General features: G+C 34.4%; 1 protein-coding gene and 1 long non-coding RNA gene across 3 annotated transcripts; both read left to right on the top strand.

Annotated features, from left to right (window-relative positions):
* The first annotated feature begins 2,741 nt into the window (after positions 1–2,741).
* Positions 2,742–3,330, top strand: LOC120278068. 2 transcript variants are annotated; one of them, XR_005541550.1, is made up of 2 exons: positions 2,742–2,803; positions 2,907–3,330. It is a non-coding gene; the product is annotated as an uncharacterized LOC120278068 (long non-coding RNA). The 2 variants fall into 2 exon arrangements; XR_005541551.1 differs by having other exon boundaries at positions 2,785–2,803; positions 2,876–3,330.
* Positions 3,331–11,858: 8,528 nt separating this feature from the next.
* On the top strand, positions 11,859–17,271 carry LOC120277192 (receptor-like serine/threonine-protein kinase SD1-8). Its single transcript, XM_039283950.1, has 8 exons — positions 11,859–13,113; positions 15,503–15,622; positions 15,765–15,916; positions 16,016–16,226; positions 16,332–16,569; positions 16,651–16,801; positions 16,879–17,136; positions 17,260–17,271. Exons 1-8 carry the CDS (start codon positions 11,859–11,861, stop codon positions 17,269–17,271), a joined length of 2,397 nt encoding a protein of 798 aa, XP_039139884.1.
* Positions 17,272–20,882: the final 3,611 nt, after the last annotated feature.

Raw genomic sequence — 20,882 nt, 5'->3', positions numbered from 1 at the left:
TCGTTCTAGGAGGTGTCCCTCTCTCCTTCTAGTTACCTCATTTTGTTGTTTCCTATGTTCCACTTCTAGTGGTTATGTTCTCTTTTTTGTGGTTTTCTTTGTACTGGATATTTTCTTTTAATGCATATGTGGTTTATTCACTTTATCAAAAAAAAAAAATTGAGATCCGATTGAGGTAGTGATAGGCAAGGCCTAAAGTTTCGACCATGTACTGGTAATATAGCAGTAATGTAGCAATACTAGTTATCACTATTTGTGGACCCAATGAATTTTCTATGAGAGGTGTTGCATTTCCCCCATATAGTAGATATTAGTTTGGTTTGGTTCATGAAATTTTTTTAAGTGTGTATATAGCAGAATTTTCATCGCTCTATCTGACACTTGATATATTTTTAGATGATCAATAAACAACATTAATTGGTGCACCATCAATCTGTTAACAATTTTTTAAGGTAACACTTATCGTCTTTGTAAATAAAAAAAATTTGAATATGCATAATTAGGGCATGGTCAAGAAATCCTTGAATTGCAGGTTTTTTTTTTAATTGACATTACTATTTCAAAGCGTGTTTGGTTATCATGCACAAAACTTGTCATTGTTATTGGTCAATGTGATAATGTATAATTATTAAAAGACTTAAAGTTACTAAATGATCATTTCCTTCACATGTAGCTCTCTTTCAACTCGTAAGTTTCATCTTGATATGTTTGGCCTCCCTCCATCCAATAATCTTGACCGGGGAAAATATATATTATTTCTAGATGTTGCTTTCTTCTCAATTAAAGTTAAGAGTGTATGATCCAAGATAGTGTCCTCTTTCCTCTAAATGGTAAAAATTAAAGATGAATTTTTCATTTATTATTATATGCCATGTGTGTGTTTGGTAAATAATCCTTAGTATTTTAAGATTTAATAATTTAGATGGAATGCTTACCGTTTAATTTGGCACCTGTCACTCCACATGTTTACTAATCTACGCATATATAAATTAGCAACATGAAGATATTATTAAATGTTTTTCTCCTTTGGTTCAGAAATGGGGTTTGGAATGTAATAGAAGAGCGAGGGTTGTATTAATTTTTAGTTAAAACCCTTAAATTGGTTCCAAATAGATGGCATAAAAAAAATATATCAAAAGATACATTACGACAACTAACTCTCCAAATGGCTCCCTTTATATATACTAGTAAAAACGCACGGATATGGCTTCATGCTAGTCAATATACTTGCTTTGGGTAGGTGAGGGAATATTTAACATTTTTGTCAGCTAGTCATTGAATGAATCAGGCGACCTTTATGAGGTTTAGAGGCGTGAGAAGAACAAATTATATATATGTGTGTATATATATAAAAGATACTATAACCACAATAACTAGTCACCTACTATTAATGGCATGTGGTTTATCCGATTTTTTTTTTTTTTAATAAAAAAAGCTAGTCAACTAAAAGGCCATACACACAGAGCCGGGGACAGGAAATGGCATCTTTCATCTTTCTTTCTTTATAAATCCTTGCCTTCATATTTTTTCCAGTGAACCATCCTGGCCTTCTACGTTAAGACTTATCAGCACCGGTTATTCTAGTTATTATATCCAAAAGAGGATCATGAATATACAATGCGGTCTCTTGTCATGATTGATCAGGTTTGTTCTAGAGATACGTATGGAAGGGATGCATTCAGAAGGATGTAGATAGATACATATATATGGAAAAGGGTTGTGGGTTGAGAGAAAGGCTGGCTTAACTTGCAAGGATGTTTTCATTGACAATGATCTCCAATTCTACTTGCGTGTTTGATAGAGTACTCTAACACAATGGTTTGGGATGGCATGAATCATGGCTTCTCCTTCCTTTTGTTTAGCTTATTGAAGCACCAATGATCCTTGTGGCCAATCTTTTGGGAGAGCCGGTCAAAAAGAGTGATATGCCTACTTCTTTATATACACACACGCGCACACATGGGGGGCCCATTGTCCTACCTTAATGTTTTACTATTCATTAATTGTTCATCAGTTCTGTGCTTTTAGGGTTTCTTCTTTATCGCCATAATTCATGGAGTTTGTGAGTATAACTTTATAATGGGCTAACAAAAGTCTTGTTCATTTTAGTGTCATGATTTAAGATCCCGGCCTGCTTGCCACTGATCAGATAGGTTGGTTACTTTGTAACAAGTGAGAACAAACACATAGGAATTAATACTGGATCTATGAGGCAAGACATTTCTGTTTTAGCAAGAAAAATATAAAGATCATTAGAAGGAACTACTTAGCTTGTTGAAATCTGGCTTTCAATCCCATCCATTAGATGGTCATCTTTCTTAATGAGAAACTAACCTCCACCAAACATGATGTTATGAGGGGATTCCCTCATACATTTATAAATGGTAAATTTTTTTTTTTGGTGGGTACCGTATTATGGTTATTTTTTATTTTGAATATCAAATTTCAATTTGTATTATTTTAGTCATCCAACTTTAATTTTTGTTCACCAGGAAGAGGCCAAGGGATTCCGTGGAGAATCTAACACCATATTTGCAACATCAACACTAGTTTACCTTGTCATTTGCATACATGAATATGACATGTTATTAAAAAGAGACATGTGGTCACTCTCATTGATATATCATATGCCATGTTAACCCTTTTCAGCCATGTGAACCCCACCATGTTTTAATCCTAGCCATTGATTTTAAATTGATTGATTTTAAATTGAGTAAGTGTGATCTTATCTTATCTTTTGTGGTGTGGTGGCAAGGACGGGAAGATCATTCTTGTCAAGTGCCCGTGTCATAAAAGTATTTGGGTAGGTTTTTTTTCCCTTCTTTGATTTGTTTATCAGCTTAATAGTTGTTGTGTTTGACTTCTTATTTGTTAGGGTTTCTTCCTTTTGTTTTAATCTGCTCTAGGGTTTTGGAGAGTGGTCAATCAAGTACCAAATATTGTTGTTGGGCAAGTCAGCTGGTATTTTTCTCTCTTAGGAGTTTTGTTAAGATGTATGATCCATTGAATCCATTGATTATGATTTATTTGATTGGGCTTCTGTGTGTTTTGATGTTTTCTTAGGCTTGGTTTTGTGTTTGATTTCTGGAAATTGGGAAAAGCAAAGAAGAGAAAGATCAAGGATGATTTTCATTTCTTTTATGTATTCAGTGAATAATTTCTTGAATTTGACATTAGCATGGTCGCTAATTATTTGGTGTTTGTTTGTTAAGGAAAGTTTGAAAAGTTGGGATCTCCATGGGAAGTTAGGCTATATGTATTACTTGTTAGTAATTATATGTTCAATATTAGAATGCTACTAATGAATGTAGTTCATCCACCTTTTCGAAATATATATTAGAATACTGATTGATTTTGTTTGTTGACTATTTATTTGATTGAAAGATGTAAATTTTGCTAGTTTGTCAATGAAAATACATAACAATGAATCTTTTAACAAAAAGAACAATGAAATTTTCAAAAGGAATTTGATCATATGCACATACGTACATACATATATATATATATATATATATATATATATATATATATATATATATATATATATATATATGGGTGGAATTGTTTCAAGTTCTACCGTCCATTTGTTCATACATATACATATATGTATATATATAATTGTTGGATATTTTTATAGTTCTATGCATGCTAATGTGAGAGTTTGGTTATGTATCCCTGTTATAAATAGTTGTTTGAATTGTTAGCAACCACTGGCTTGTACTATATTTGCAGTGGTGATTCTAGTTATTTTATATAATTAGATTTTGGAATCTAAGTCAACGTACAATGTTCATGCTTTACGACCTACCTCAAATTTTGATTTTAATGTCTGAGTAGATTCTATAGCTCAAGGATTTCTTCAGATAAATAAACCACATATAAATCTGTATATATGTATATTCAAATTCCTCGGTTATCGACAATTATTTACATAATTATTTAATAATTTTGATTTTATTTTCAGACTAATTATATACTATTTAAAGGTATTGGGTTTTGAATTTAATGCCAATTTCTGTTCATTGTTCCAGGAAATTATAAATTTTTATTTTTTATTTACTTATCCAGTTATGTGATTAATTATATGCAAAATTATTTATTTCATTAGTTATTAATTTATTAGCTATGCTTATTTGATTATTTCTTCACTTACTTTGGTTTACTGGTTAAATTATAGAAATATTTGTTAATTAATTATTGATTTATTAAGTGTGTTATTATTATTATTATTATTATTATTATTATTTTTAATAACTGGACTATTTTGCTATAAAATGGGGTCATGCGAATATTGGTATTTCTTTTGTTCTTGGATTACTCTAAAAGGGTATGCCTTGAAACTACGATAGTTTGTTTGATTTTTTTATTATTAAACGTATTTTGATGTAACTATGTAGTCCCTAATTAATTATGCACTAATCCTATTATTGGGGGTTAAACACTAACCGTGTCGACATGAAACTCCGATAAGAGACTATAGTTTTACATCATGGTATCGGTGAAAGAATAGCAGTTTTTGACCATTTGACTCTGGTCACCAAGGGTAAACAAATGAATTATGAACCTTTAACTCGGGTCACCGAGTTTAAAAAAATGATCTCTGATATTTTATTTTGGCAATAGTGTACTTAGAGACATATTTTGGATTATCTGATGAAGATTGTATTTTGCTGTATTGTTTTATTTTTGAACTATATTTTAACAAGTATTGTACTGCACTACGTTAATTTGTACTAAATTCTGAATATTTGAGAATTATTATGATTCCAATATTTTTAGTGGTTAGTTACTGCTGACGGATAGCTTAACGGTGGCCGTTGAGCGAAACACCACTTAGTTTCTCAAGATAATAATGTTCTACCCTTTTAGTAGAGCTAAATGCTAGTACTAAATAATTGTGATTTTTTTAAATTTTGTTAGTTGAATTTTCTTGTATCCCCACATTATAGTACTTTTGGTTTGAAATTTGTATTTCTATTAGATGTTATTTGCTATATATATTGAGACATGTTCTAAGGCCTTGTATGATCACTTGGTTTTCGACCTTGTGGGTATGCATCAGTTTGTCAGCGTTTCGGACTCAGTAGATCGGGATTCGGGACGTGACAAGCCATCTTTTTGATGGCGTGGCATGTCCATGCATGTATGCAAATGATATGGCTAATTGGTGTTGACGTTGCAAATTAATCCGATGTACATATCATCAAATTCTCCCTGGAATTCCTTTGGTATTATCCCTGTGTACACAAATTAAAGTTGGGGTGATAAAAAATATTGTAAATTAAAATTCGATGCTCAAAATAAAAAATAATCATAATACATTACCCACTTAAAATATTTACCCCCACTCAAGATACTTAACTCATTAATACAGTCTATGCATTATATTTTTCTCCTTTTCCTATACTTTGTAATTGAGTACTTGCAAACCTTTAATTCCCTTTCTATTTTATTAAATCAAGATTTATTAAATTTTTGAATATGAACATTATCACTCAATCATATGATAAACTCCTTGTATTTCTTTAATTTTTCAATCATCTTTAAAAGTATTCTTTTTTTTTTTTTCGCAACAACACTTTCTAGGAGAGTCAGTTCACAAACTCATGCCACTTATATTTTCTAGGTGCTAGATCAAAAAACTTTGCCGGTACCACTACCTCACAATTTTCAGCAAAGTGAGTTATGCACTCCATAACTAAATAGATTCCTTATTACTTCACAGTAAACTTTGCCAACTCATTTTTCGTCTCTTGTTTGTCTGTTAGTTTGATTGTAAAGATTTGCATCACCTAATTTGATGGTTGCTTCCTGCTTTTGCTTCGTCCTATTGTTTACATTTTATTTTTTTGCCGGTTATTCTTTTGGGTTCGCTTGTTTTTTTTTTTTAAGTAAATTAGTAGTTTATCTATTTTTTTAAAATAATAATAATAATAATAATAATAAGGGAAAATTACTGTTTACCCTCGATAATTTCAAAACTTCCCAAAACGCTCTGTGAGTTTTGCATCCTCAGACAACCCTTCCTTTATTGTTTCACTTCCTTTTTACCCCTGCATTATGAAATTCCATCATCGCTCTTAAACCTTTTTGCATACATTTTTCATTCTTTTTGCATTCCTTTTTGCATGTACTCATTTCTTAAGCAGGAGTTCATTTCTTAAAGCGAAAACCTCATTTCTTAAACAGAAAACTCATTTCTTAAACGAAACCTCATTTTTTTAAACATAAAACTCATTTTTTTAAACAAAAAAACATTAATATTTAAACAGAAAAACAAATATTTACATGATAAATTAATCCACGGATATAAAACCAATTAATCTTGGTCACTCAGTACATATTTAAATAGAAACAACGATATTTAAGCACTTTTTAAAGCGTAAGCGCAATATATTAAAGCGAAAACATCGATAGTTAAACAAAGACAAACAAGCATATAAGCAGAGAACTCATTTCTTAAGCGAGAGAACTCATTTCTTAAAGCAGAGAGCTTATTTTTTTAAAGCAGAGACCTCATTGAGTAGGGACGTTGAGTATCTCATCGTCAGCGATCTCGCGTGACGGCTGAGTCTTGAGCTCGGGATCCGGCGAGCGATCTCGAAGGTGGCATGCTCGGGTGTGGGGTCTTAAAGGAGAAATCTTTATTGGCGTTGGCGATCCGGTTGGCGGCGTTCCTCGGCGATCGGAGTGGTGAGGGTCTTCGATGGCGACGTCGGATAAGGCGAGTGAACTTGAACGGAACCATTCTCGATTGCGGAGACCGCAACATGGATAGCAATAGGGTTAGGGTTAGGGATCATTCGGGGTTTTGGATCCATGGTGCCTAAGTCGGTGGCGGGAGAGCGGAGGGGAGGAAGCGGTGCCGATGAGGGTTCGATCTCGCCGTCTTCGTCTTCATCTTCATCGTCTTCCCACGTCGTCGACCTCATCTCTTTCATCTTCTTACGTGCGTCGACCTCGGGGAAGACCGCATGCTCCTCGTCGTCGAGCCGAAGGCATCGAAAGGTTGCACTCGTACATATTTAAATAGAAACAACGATATTTAAGCACTTTTTAAAGCGTAAGCGCTAATATATTAAAGCGAAACATCGATAGTTAAACAAAGACAAACAAGCATATAAGCAGAGAACTCATTTCTTAAAGCGGAGAACTCATTTTTTTAAAGCAGAGCTTATTTTTTTAAAGCAGAGACCTCATTGAGTAGGGACATTGAGTATCTCATCGTCGGCGATCTCGTGCGAACGGCTGAGTCTTTGAGCTCCGGATCTGCGGCGATCTCGAAGGTGACGCGCTCGTGTGGGGTCTTAAAGGAGAAAATCTTTATCGGCTTTGGCGATCCGGTTGGCGACGTTCCTCGGCGGTCGGAGTGGTGAGGTCTTCGGTGGCGGCGTCGGATAAGGCGAGTCGAACTGAGCGGAACCATTCTCATTGCGGAGACCGCAACATGGATAGCAATAGGGTTAGGGTTAGGGATCATTCGGGGTTTGGATCCATGGTGCCTAAGTCGGTGACGAGAGCGGAGGGAGGAAGCGGCGCCCGATGAGGGTTCGATCTCGCCGTCTTCGTCTTCGTCTTCGCCGTCTTCCCACGTCGTCGACCTCATCTCTTTCATCTTCTTCGTCGTTGACCTCGGGGAAGACCGCGATGCTCCTCGTCGTCGGCGAAGGCATCGAAAGGTTGCGACCTTTTTCTCCGAACATGAAATCCCATTTTTCATACAGCGTGATCGTGATTGTGAGCCGCATGCTTTGTCTCACTGGCCAATCCAACTGCAATAAAGAGATTTTGGGGGTGATAAATACACCACAAAAAACTCATTTCTTAAACAGAGACCTCATTTCTTAAACAGAAACCTCATTTCTTAAACAGAAAAACTCATTTCTTAAGCAGAGACTCATTTTTAAAGCGAAACCTCTTTTCTTAAAGCGGAAAACTCATTTCTTAAAGCAGAAAAACTCAATTTTTTTAAACAAAAAAACTCATTTTTAAATAGAAAACTCATTTTTAAGCAGGAAACTCAGTTTTTAAAGCGAACCTCATACCTCATATTTTTAAATAGAAGCTTCGTTTTCAAATAGAAACTCATTGTACCCTAGAGGGCATTATAGTCAAACCCTATCACACTTGCCATAACTTCCCATGAGGAACAATTTACGTCCAAAAAAATTCCAAATTAACTCTATCAATCACTATTAGATGTTTGGGGGGTTTAAAAAATCATTGTATTCAAAAGGAAGGGGTTTTTGAGGAGTGCAAAAACTAGCAGGGGTGTTTTTAGTGATATTACTGAAACTTTCTGAGGTGTTTTTGGCAATTTCCACTAATAATAATAATAATAATTATTATTATTATTATTTTTAAATATTGATTATAAGTTATATGTAATGTAAAAGTTGAATGTTTTGACCAGTCCAACTAGTCAAAGATATTTTATTAATATAAAAATTTTCCAAAAAGTTCTAGAAAGTAATATTCTTATATGCTCGAAATATTTCCTTCAAGTGTACTAAAAGTTTGGGCCACAAGTTGGCCCAAATTATTAGTCCAATATTGTATGGAGTCCAAACTATTATGGGCTATAATCATATTTACTCACCTACAAATTAAAACATCCGCCTCGATCAGTGAGTGCATTGGTGTGAAGGATTGCAGGTGCACCGGCTATATATATATATATATATATATATATACTAGTGTGGATGTCAATGGAACAGACATAGGACATGTTATTTGGGTCATGGTGCTCATCAATTTAATTTGTAAGGTCCGGAGAGGTACCAGTGTTGTGATTTTCACTCAATCTCTCATGTAATATAAAATAAAACAAGTAAGAAAAAAAAGACACATGAATTGGTTACCTAGTTATGCCGAGCCCAAAAATAACAATCCACTAAAAAAAGGGAATAAATTAAAAATAAGTACAACTCTTACACTCATTCTTACAAAGATAAAGAATAACCCTTTCCAAATTGTCCAATGTTCACTCTCACTTACCCACAGATTTGGGTCTCTCTCTGGTAACTTATCCTAAATCTCAAAGCAAAGTCTCTTATATAGATGTCTCAACGTCCCAAATATAGCACCTTCCTCTTTTAGAATCTCCGCATCTCTTATAATTTGAACACCTTCCAAAATTAGTCAATTAGGCGTTGCAACTCTTATTGTAACCAAGCTTGCAACCTGATCCACCTTATGACCTTAACTGAGTCGTAGCTTCCGTTGCATCAATGTGACATACAGATGCCTCCAATCCTCCTGACTATGTTCAAGTCTGAGTCGATGTGGTCAAATCCTCCCAATCTTCCAGCAGCTAATAATTATTTGCTTCCTCATGTCCTATCAGCAGTATTCGCTCAAGGATCGCACCCCACATGATGCATCTTTATCTTACCAAAGATAGTTTTCAAAGAATCATCAATACTTTTTAAATCTTTCCCTAAACTTGATCTCTAAGTCAGTTAAGTTTAGTCTTCATGATCTTCTAAACTTGATCTTCATCGTCCAAGTTTGGTCTTCAATCTTCTGCATATATGATAATGTCTTCAAATAGATCCGCCCATAAATATCTTATCTCCAATTTAGAGATTGTGTTTTCATTTGGCTCTCACCAAACTTGGTCTCCAAGATAGTTGATCTTTTATGGTTGATTCACTTGTCAATATAGATGTGACTCCATTTAACTTTGCCCTTCACATGGTCCTGCAAGTTGATTAGTCATTCTAAAAATAACTCCACCAAAAATAGCTCTTGCCATGTTACTATAAGTTGCACATTATCAAACTTTGCCACGTCACAATTAACAGGTGTCAAATGATACCAAACATAGAGCCTAATTCTAGTGAACTTAATTGAGAATGGTTTCTATTAGGAGCCGTTTGGTTCGCGGTAATGTAGAAGGATTAACATGTGTTACGTGGTAATATGAAAATATTACCACGTTTGGCATTGTATCAGTGGTAATCTGTATGGTAATATCACATTACAAACTTATAAATATTACCAAAAAAGTGGTAATCCTATTACCACCAAATTTTGGTGTCTACCTTGGATTATCGTGGTAATCTTATAACTTTTTATATTTTAACAAATTGATTACCATGAAAACCAAAGTAATAAAAGTTTCCAACCAAACATGGTTATATTAAATTACCGCAATATTCCCACCCATATAACATTTCCACTCATATTACCATGGTAATCTCGTTACGTGGTAATATGTCATTAACACGAACCAAACGACCCCTTAATGACAAGCAAGATTACGTTGTCCAACTTGTCTCTTCCAATCTAGGTATATATGCTCCTCTACTACCACTTGTTAAGTAGTATATAAGTATCTAAGCTATGTAAGCGATCTTCAATAAATAAAAGTTATCTTAAAAATATTAATTTTTTTATTTTTTATTTGAAGTAGTACAACAAGACAGTGTTATCAAACCCGGACCGGCCCGGCGGTTCGACCGGTCGACCCGGTGACCCGGTGACTAAACCGGTCCGGGTCTCTAATTAGACCGGACATGTAATCAACCCGGTGTGACCCGGCCAAACCCGGTGACCCGGCCGGGTTTCAATGACCCGGGCGGGTTAATGCTTGTTTATAAAATGACATTTTCATCCTTTAATTTTTGTAACTTTTGTTATGTATTGGATTGAGTTGGTTTGATTAAATTTGAAATTTCACTATGGATTCATATGATATTGTGTTGTGTTTTGTTATGTATGGAATATTTGAATGAGTTTGATATTAGGTTGAGTCTGTTATGTCATGTAGAGCTTGAATTTTGAAATTTTATTATGTATCGGTTTTAACTTTTATGCTTGTCATGTATTTTTACAATTTATTTTGGTCCCTTCAAATTATTTATTTGATAACAAATAATAAATAAATGTTATATATTATTATAGAATTAAAAACTAATTTATAATTTTAAAAATAATATTTAAAAATAATTTTATTAACCTGGCATTGACCTAAATGACCCGGCGGTTGAACCAGTTGACCCGAGACCCGAAACCTAGACCGGATCGATGTCCGGGCCGGTTTTGATAACATTGCAACAAGATGTGATTGAGGGGTAGTTGTCCAATCAACATAGATATATGAGCAATAATAATGATCTACAGAGTTTTATAAGTATATTTAGTTTTAAAATTAAGATAATTAATAGATTGTCATATAAAAATTCTATATATATAGACATATGTTTGAATATTCGACATTGAATCAAATAAAAATAATAATAAAGAATGAGGGTTTATAATGACAACCAGGAAGATGATGTCCAATTAATAAAAACAGTTTGACTTTTCTTGTATGGTCTTGGATGTGACTTTTGATCTTTCCAAATTTTATACCACCCAAGTCGGTGATGCTAGTCAATCCATGCATGGTCATGTCCTATTTTTAACTCGTCCAGTCGAAGTCTGACCATGAGCCCATTCTTGGTAGCTATTTAGAAATACTTGAAGTCAACTAATTAACCTGCACGAAAAACTCGACCGCTGGGCCAGTGTGACTTGACAATAAATGTTTAATATATATTGTCATAGCAGCCAAACCAGACTTTGCTCTGAGACGTAGCAACAGTAACTATATATCCCACTAGCTTTGTTTTTATTCTTTCTTCCAAAACCATATTATTATTAATTTTAATTTGCTTATGAATTCAACTTTTCCTCTTTTTAGGGTGTCACTAGATTTGAGCTATCATCTCAAGAATAAAAAAAAAAATAAATAAATAAAATTGATCCTGAAGAAAGTCAAAGTCAAATTTTGCACATGTAATATACCACTCCATTTGTCTTCCACATAACTTGCTGGGTTGAAGCGAAGGAACACGACAGCAGTGAGAACAATGGCACAGCTTCTCCACCAGCTTGTCTTCGTCCTAGTTATCTTCCATTTTTCCATGGCAACTGACACCTTGTATCCTAACCAGTCCTTACAAGATGGCCAAACACTAGTCTCAGCCAAAGAAACCTTTGCTTTAGGGTTTTTCAGTCCTGGCAGCTCAAAGAACCGATACGTGGGTATATGGTACAACAAGCTACAAGAACACACCGTTGTTTGGGTTGCCAACCGGGGCAGTCCATTAGCAAGCACCAATGGAACCATGGAACTCAACAACAATGGCACTCTCACCATCAACTCCATGATCTTCTTGCCCATGCCCTCAGTGAACCTTACCACCCCAGTGGCTCAACTCTTAGATAACGGCAACTTTGTTATCAGAGAAGCCATTAACAGCAGCGAGTACGCTTGGCAGAGCTTTGACTACCCAACAGACACCCTTCTCCCCGGCATGAAGCTGGGATGGGACTTGACAACTGGTCTTAACCGCAATCTCATTGCGTGGCGGAGCAATGACGATCCATCTGCAGGGCCCTACGCTGTATCCATGGACCCAAGAGGTGATCCTCAACTCATTGCTTGGTCCGGTTCAGTTAAGAGCTGGAGGTCCGGGCCATGGAACGGTATCGAGTTCAGCAACATACCAGAAATGTCGAACTACAAGGGTTTCCAGTTTTATTTCGTTAATAACAAAGACGAAATTTACTACATGTATGACATGACAGACCCAACGATTGTGACTCGGTTGATGGTGAACCAATCTGGCATGGTGGAAAGGTTCATGTGGATTGAAAGCGCCAGCTCGTGGTATCTCTTTTGGTACGCACCCAAGAGCCAATGCGATCAGTTCTCGCCATGCGGGCCAAACGGCCTGTGTGATCTCAATGGTTGGCCCAGGTGCAGCTGCATACAAGGGTTCACGCCCAAGTCACCGCAGGCGTGGGCTCTCAGCGATGCCTCATTGGGCTGTGTGCGCCGTACGGAGCTGGATTGCCGGAACAAGTCGGACGGGTTCTTGACTATCAGCCATACGTCACTGCCGGAAACGTCAATGGCACTGGTGGACATGAACATAAGTAGTCTGGATGAATGCAGAGCAACGTGTTTGACGAATTGCTCGTGTACTGCTTATGCCAGTGCTGACATCCGTGCTGGTGGAACCGGGTGCATTATTTGGGTCACTGACCTCATCGGCCTGGGAAGAAGGTACCCTAACACTGGCCAGGATTTCTTTGTTCGGCTCGCAGCTGCCGATCTAGGTTCGCTCATATTATAATTTTGTTTTTGGGTCCTTTGATTAATTACAGACAAGGTTACTAAAAGTTCATTATGATTAGTAGGATATATCTCTTTCTGTAGGGATTTTTTTAAACCATTATTGGCGGTTATATTTATAATTTAATATTATAATTTATGGTAATTTTTCTTAAAAGTGAATAAACTATTTCAATTAAAGAGAAAATACATATAATATTTTATGGTACATTATTTGTAGGGGTGAGCAAAATCGGGTACCGACCTGGTTTTTAAAACCGGATCGGGTACTCGGTTTTTCGGATCGGCAAAAGCTTGACCCGTATCCGACCCGGTTTAAACCGGATACTAAAAATCGGGTACCCGGTTTAAACCGGATCGGATATCGGATATCCGGATCCAAATTAAGTTTCATCTACTCCATGGATTTTTTTAATATTACAACATCAACATTCATAAAAAAAAAAAACAAATATGAGAAACTTGTAACTTATAAAGAGGATTAAAACCTTACATTATTCTCCCCACAAAAAAATTCAAAAAAAATAATAAAGAGTTTCACCGATCTTAGACATAAAGATTTGAAATTATCTTCCTTTACTTTTAACCCTATAAGAGTTTAAATTTATTAATATGTATATATATAATAATGTAACTATATAAGTAACTCTTTAAGTATTTAAACAAGGGATTTTTAATTTTTCTACTTACGTCCCTTGTAAAAATTTTTAAATTTATTAATATATATATATAATAAATTTAAATTTTATATGGTCTAAAAAGTAGAAAAAAAAATATCATAGAGGGTTTAAATGAGGGATTTGGAAAATTTAAACTAAAGGGTTTAAATGAGGGATTTGGATTTTTTCTTTTTTTACTTTTTTTAAACCATATAAAATTTAAATTTATTATATCTAATTATATATCTATATCTAATTATATATATATATATATAATTAGATATAGATATATAATTAGATATAATAAATTTAAATTTTATATGGTTTAAAAAGTAAAAAAGAAAAAAAAATCCAAATCCCTCATTTATATATATATATATATAAATGAATATATTAAAAACCGGATCGGATTCGGATACCCGGTTTTTAATTTCTCCCGACCCGTATTCGATCCGGTTTTCACCTTAAAAATTCGGACCGGGTACCCGACCCTCTTTTTCGGATCGGGTACCCAAAAAATTCGGGTAAAAAAATCGGATATCGGATCGGATCATCGGATCCGGATTTTTTTGCTCACCCCTAATTATTTGTATCTAATCTGGTGAAAATATATATGATATTTTAAAATCATTAAAATTTTATATTTAATACTCTTACTAGTTGATAATGATTTTTGTGTTTTTCATATTAATATTTTAAAATTTTATTTAATAACACTGGCCTATATAGCTTATAGTGTTATATTGAATATGAATTTTTTATAATTTTTTTATAATATAATATAGCATCTTTTTTCTTTGTATTTGATTCAACATTTTGATTTCTCAAACCAAAGCAAATAAATTTTTCATTTTTCATTTTCAAAATAATTTTATTTTTCATATTACTTGCATTATATTTTGAAATATCATTGGTGTGGGTTACATCATGCATGACAAGATTTGTTAGAATTTCGTCAAAATATCGGAGTTAGGATGTCTGAATTGACAATTAATCTATGCAAGTTTTACCTACTAGAGCAAAATTGTTAATTAATGTCTTTTATTATATGTGAAAACTAGATTGTGGCCAATGTTTTGAGGCCTTACTTTCAATGAGGTTTGAACCATTAGGGTCATAATCATCCATTTGTTGACATCTAAAACTTTCTAGCTAGTTACATACTAATATAGGCTTTAGAGTGGAATTGAAGATTTTATAATGGATATTTTAATTGTTGTCACAGTCATAGTACTAATCTAAACGCGGTCTCTCATCAATGCTTATTATATTTATCTCCAATAATCTAAATAAATTCACTATCTAGAAGCTCTTATTCACTTTTTTTTATAAATGGAAAAAAAAAACCCTAAAACAGTAAAACTTACACCTCTAATATAATTGATTTATATATATATATAATGATAATAATTTTTCATTCTTCAATAAATGCATTCTTTGGTCGGTATTTTTGAAAACAAAATTCTTTAAAGCCAGCTAGCAAGATATTATTATTTGGGTTACATTAAAATACCAGTCATGTAGAAGAGAATTGGTATTTTTTTCTCTTCTCAAGTCAAGTCGAGAGTTCAAATATGTGGTTTATTCATATTTTTTTCAAATAAAAAAATCACAATAAATTTATATCATGTTGTCAAACTAGTTTATTAGGGGTTTTCTCAACTGAAAGTAACAGTGCCTTGAAGGCAATTAATTATGATTTATGACTTTACAGCTTCAATGTCAAGCAAGTCTAGCAAGAAGAAAATTGTGGTTTTGATCACTGTTTGTTCAGTGGCTATCCTTTTCCTTTCATTGATTGGCATTTGTGCATGGAGAATGAAGATGCGAAAAGGTATACTGATTTCTTCATGAATTATATATATAATCTTCTATTTACGAAAAGAATTTCTTTATTCCTAGAAATCAAATGTAGACGTTCCAAAATAGACATAAAAGATTCATCTGATTAATGTTATTATATGCTTGTTATTAAGCTTCTGTTGCCCAAAATCACGAAGAGGAAGAACTAAGTAAAGAGGATGAACTAGAACTGCCACAAATTCAATGGAATACTTTGATGGCGGCTACTGCCAATTTCACAGCTGAAAACATTCTAGGTGAAGGAGGCTTTGGCCCTGTTTACAAGGTGATTATTTAAGGACAACTTACACTTAGACTATATTATATATTCATTTCCGTATATCAAAAATATTTAACCACTCTGTAAGGTGTTAATTTGGTACAGGGTAAGTTAGCAGATGGCCATGAAATAGCAGTAAAGAGACTCTCAAGGAATTCATCACAAGGTCTTAATGAGTTCAAAAATGAGGTTATTTTGATGGCCAAGCTCCAACATCGTAACCTTGTGAGGCTTTTGGGCTACTGCATTCAAGGAGAGGAAAGAATGCTTGTCTATGAGTACATGCCCAAAGGAAGCTTGGACCTTTTCCTATTTGGTAACTCTTGCAACTCTTGATATGTGTTCTATGTTCATTCTATATCAAGTAAATCATCAAACTTATTAAAACTTAAAAAGTACTTATTTTATTGTAAATACCTAGACAACGAACAACGAGGACATTTGGACTGGCAAATACGTTTACAAATAATTGAAGGCATTGCTAGAGGTCTTTTGTATCTTCATCGGGACTCAAGATTCAGGATCATTCATAGGGATCTCAAAGCTAGTAACATCCTACTTGATAATGAAATGAATCCCAAAATTTCAGACTTTGGCATGGCTAGAATTTTTGGAGAAAATGATACTTTAACCAAGACAAGAAAAGTTGTTGGCACATAGTAAGTCTATTTTCAAAATTCTTAGATAATGATTGAACTATAATCCATATATTAATAATCACAAAAACATAAACTCTACAGCGGGTACATGGCTCCAGAATATGCAATGGAAGGGATATTCTCAGTGAAATCAGATGTGTTTAGTTTTGGGGTATTGGTCTTGGAAATTCTGAGTGGTCAAAGGAATTCAGGAAGTTATTGCTCAGAGTCACATCCTTACTTACTAGAAAATGTAAGTTTCACAGTGCATACATTCTTTCACTTGATTTCTAGTAGTAACAAGGTGTGTGTGTTTATTTTTCTCTTCAGGTATGGCGCTTATGGAACGAAGGAAAAGCCTTAGATTTATTGGATCCATTAATTGGCAACTTATTTCTAGTGACTCAAGTTACGAGATATATAAATATAGGTCTTTTGTGTGTGCAAGGAAAGCCTGAAGATCGGCCGACTATGTCATCGGTGGTTGTTATGTTGAGCAACAATGATACGCCATTGCCAAATCCTAAACCACCTGGTTTTACACCTATTGTTTCTGCTAGACCAGATCCTACCCAAAATCCACCTGACGTATGTACTTTCAATAATGTCACACTCACAATATCATTTGGTAGATAGTGATTAATAAAAGCGTGATAAAATTTGTACAAGTGGACTCTCAAAGTTCATATTTCATTTGATGTTTTATGTCAGAAATTAAGATAGATTTTTTAATATATAGATAGATAAATTACATTCATAAAATAAAAAAGAAAATTACTTTTTACACTAAGCTAAATTAACTTTTAAAACTTACAAAAATATTAGAAGATTGTACATGGCACTAGATTCTGAACCACCTAACTACATTACATTACAAACAATCATAAGAAAAAGTAAGAACAGAATAAATCGGAACCGTACATCAATAACTCGCAATCGAGCCCCGGAGATGTGTTTCTCATCTTCATCACTGAAAACACGTTGTGGCGAGGGAGAGATGCGATTCTAGATCTCACTTTTCTTAAATAGCGATATTTGATCAGAAGGGAGTGAAGAGCATGAGATTGTGTGAGAAGAAGTGGCTAGGGTTTCCTAAAAAAGATAACAAAATAAAATACAATAAAAATTAAACCTAACCGCTCAAAAACATATTAAATTTCAAAAAAATTAAAATGGGCCCACATTAAGTTTCTTAGTCACCATCTCACCTGATTTATTTCCATTACTTGAACCCATTTTATATAACCCTTCTCTGTGTTGGTGCTGCCCAGCTAACCAATATTTGAAGTCAACAAAATTAACGTCAGAACCACGACAAAAATCACTCGCATGAGCTAGTATATATTATAGCTCCTCTATTTAACTTAAAATTCATGAGGTATGAAGATGACAAGCCTGCCAGCTAGTAAATTTCAATCCCACAACTCCCATTTTTCATATATCTCTGATGAGTGTATAATATTCTTATATTTTATATCACTTTATATACTCATTCAGTATGTGTTAGAATGATATTGTAGAATTCGATGCTAAATTTAATGTATTTCTCATTCTCAGGCTTAAGGCATTACTTCAAGACGAAAGAGAACCAAAAGAAATATTCCAGACCTTAAATGAAAAAATTGGAGCTCTCTCGACATCATTTGAACAAGGACAAGCCAAACTGAGTGGCTTACAGTCTACCTTACGGCCATAAGAAAATTTCAGAGGACTTTGCGGGTATGCTTATGCCCATAAGAGGGATTCAGAGCCAAATTAGAGGACCTTATGGGCAAGGCTTACGCCCGTAAGGACCATCCAGAGGAGCTTACGACTACAGCTTATGATTGTAAGGGTGGTCGCAAGAGCCAACACAGTGAAGCTCACGATCCAGCGCTTACGACCATATATATGTTGGGCTATAATACAAATAGAAGACCTTATGGACGTGACTAACTGCATAAGTACTCCCGTAAGACTCGCGACCATCTTCTCTAGCTCCCTTACGGCCACGTCTTACGCTCTTAAGTAGCTCGTAAGCAACCCATAAACTGACATGCATAAATAGAACTTATGAGAATTTTTAGAGTTATTCTTGGTTTTTTTTTGGACGATTCTTGGAGGTGAAGTTAGGGAAGAAATGAGACAAATCTCCAGCACTTAAGGGGCTATTTTAAGGGAGATTTGGTACCTCATTTAAGAGAATTGGAGATCGTAGCCGTGAAGCCCACGAAGGTGCTGTGTGGGGAAGCTTTCCTAGGGGCTTCTCCGGCGATCCTCCATCAGTACGATTGAAAGTGGCTTTCATGTTTCTCATATCTCCTCTTATTACTTGTATGTTGAATGCTCGCCTTCCATTAGTGAAGGTTAATTTGTAGATGTTTGGGCATAGTTGAACTCTAGGATTTATTTCTTTGACATTGGTTGTTGGATATTTGATGCCTTAATTATTTTCTTAATTGTAATCATTTCCTTTTAAATCTAATTGTGTGTTTGAATGTTTGGTTGCTAACAAGACGAAAGCCCTAGCTACCATACTTGATGTGCTTTGTGATGAGTAGAAATACCCACCTAGCATAGGCATGCCGTAATTAGAGGGAATCATGAGAAAGCTTGGGTATAGGGTATTTTGGAGATTTCGTCTCCCTCAATTCTCCCAAGTAAGTTATTGGTAGTCTCTGTGCTCTTTGCTATCATGTGGAGTGGATTTTAAGAGAAATCGCATCTATACTCGGTATTTAGATTAAGGGTAATATCTCTTTTTGGGGGAGATTATCTACTTAAGAGATTGTCATTAGCTCACAGTGCATAGGTTTTATAAAATGTTAATGCAATTGTGTGGATGTCTGTATCAGCTTTGCATCATTCAGTTACTCTTCACTTGAGAAATCGGGGTTTAGTATAATCCTAGAAACCTCTTGGTTCAAATAGGTTTGTATGTATAAACAACACTTGTCATGTACTTCATAACCCTAGAGGAATGCTATGCCTGAACATAATTTTTTTCCTTGACTTGTTTCTTATTTTTTACAATATTTCTTGCTTTTGTTTTCTTTTGTTCACACAAATATCACTTCATCATTTAGGCTATTTTTCAGAATTAGAGTTATTGCTAGTATTCAATTTCTTTTTTTTGGGCCGACACTCTGGTTTAAGCGCACTAATATTACGTGATCAGCACATGTACACTTGCGTCCATATCAACTTCTATAAATAAAAGTGTACTTAATTAAGAAGTTCCTGTAATGTTCCTTCGAATCCTTCTCTCGGAAGTACTATCCCCTAGTATGATACAAGAGTACTAAGGGGGAGGACAAGGGTTCGAATCCTTCCCCCAACAAGTGGTTTGGATGTGGGTTCATTATGGGAGAAACAATGGTTTCACTCCTCTAAGATTGCAGGGCAGGGGATTTTTTAGGAGGTCCGTAAGCCTGTACTGTTTGTCCCTTTGACAATTACTTAAATGGGGGCTCTTGTGGCCTATTAATAAAAAAAACTTAATTAAAATGTTATTTACTTTTATTATTTTCTTATGTTTGACAAAAATTAAACATGCCATTGAGGTGGTGTTTGTGTATTTTTTTTTATCAAAAGTTTTTAATGACTCACGGCAATATATGTATAGAAAAATTATATCAATTTTTGAATGAACCCCATTGAGTCAAATAAAATTAATGATAAAGAATTAGTGTAACTAAATGTGGTGCCAAGGTTTGGCTAGGTTCAGCAAATTATTAGTTTATCTATTTTTATTAAAAAAAGTTTTATCTAGGTATTGACAGATGAAATTATTATAATACAAAAGATAGGAAATGATTAGAATATCCTGTGTGGTGACGCCTAGAGGGAAGGATGGCATTCCATTAGGGTTGTTGCATGTTGCACACAGAGACATGTATATATGTATATATATACATATATATAAATATATATATATCGAGAAAGTCTTCCGTGCAATCGTTTTGTACTCCACCTAGTCAGTATTAGTATTTTTTTCTGTTATTCTTACAACGTTTGTTTTTTATATTTTTTTTTCTTTCTATTGTGTGTTGTCTCTTTATATATATATTTTTTATTTTTTAATATATCAATAGTTTTTTTTTTTTTGAGAAAAATGGATAAACTACTACTTTATTGAAAAAGAAGAGCAGCAAACCAAAAGTACAACCAACAGGGAAAACAAAGCAAAGAGTTCTCACCAACAGTGAAGAACTTAGAAAAGGAAATACAAGTAAACAAATAAGGCAGCTGGGAAAGGGAAGAAACCCGTCTGGAGTCACAGGATAGTCCGAGCTGCAAGAAGGAGTAGATTACTCTTGAATCAATGGAGTGTCAAGATTGCCGGGTGTTATCTA

Source organism: Dioscorea cayenensis, chromosome 15, assembly GCF_009730915.1.
Source record: "Dioscorea cayenensis subsp. rotundata cultivar TDr96_F1 chromosome 15, TDr96_F1_v2_PseudoChromosome.rev07_lg8_w22 25.fasta, whole genome shotgun sequence".
Lineage (NCBI taxonomy): Eukaryota > Viridiplantae > Streptophyta > Magnoliopsida > Dioscoreales > Dioscoreaceae > Dioscorea > Dioscorea cayenensis.
The sequence above is the reverse complement of the archived record's forward strand: the minus strand, read 5'-3'. Positions and strand labels throughout refer to the sequence as shown.

Excerpts from the sequence above, each read along its gene's own strand:
- LOC120277192 (XM_039283950.1), top strand. The coding sequence starts at position 11,859 with ATGGCACAGCTTCTCCACCAGCTTGTCTTCGTCCTAGTTATCTTCCAT. Across the intron at positions 15,623-15,764 it reads GAGAATGAAGATGCGAAAAG|CTTCTGTTGCCCAAAATCAC; the intron begins GTATACTGATTT and ends CTTGTTATTAAG. Across the intron at positions 16,570-16,650 it reads AGAAAAGTTGTTGGCACATA|CGGGTACATGGCTCCAGAAT; the intron begins GTAAGTCTATTT and ends TAAACTCTACAG.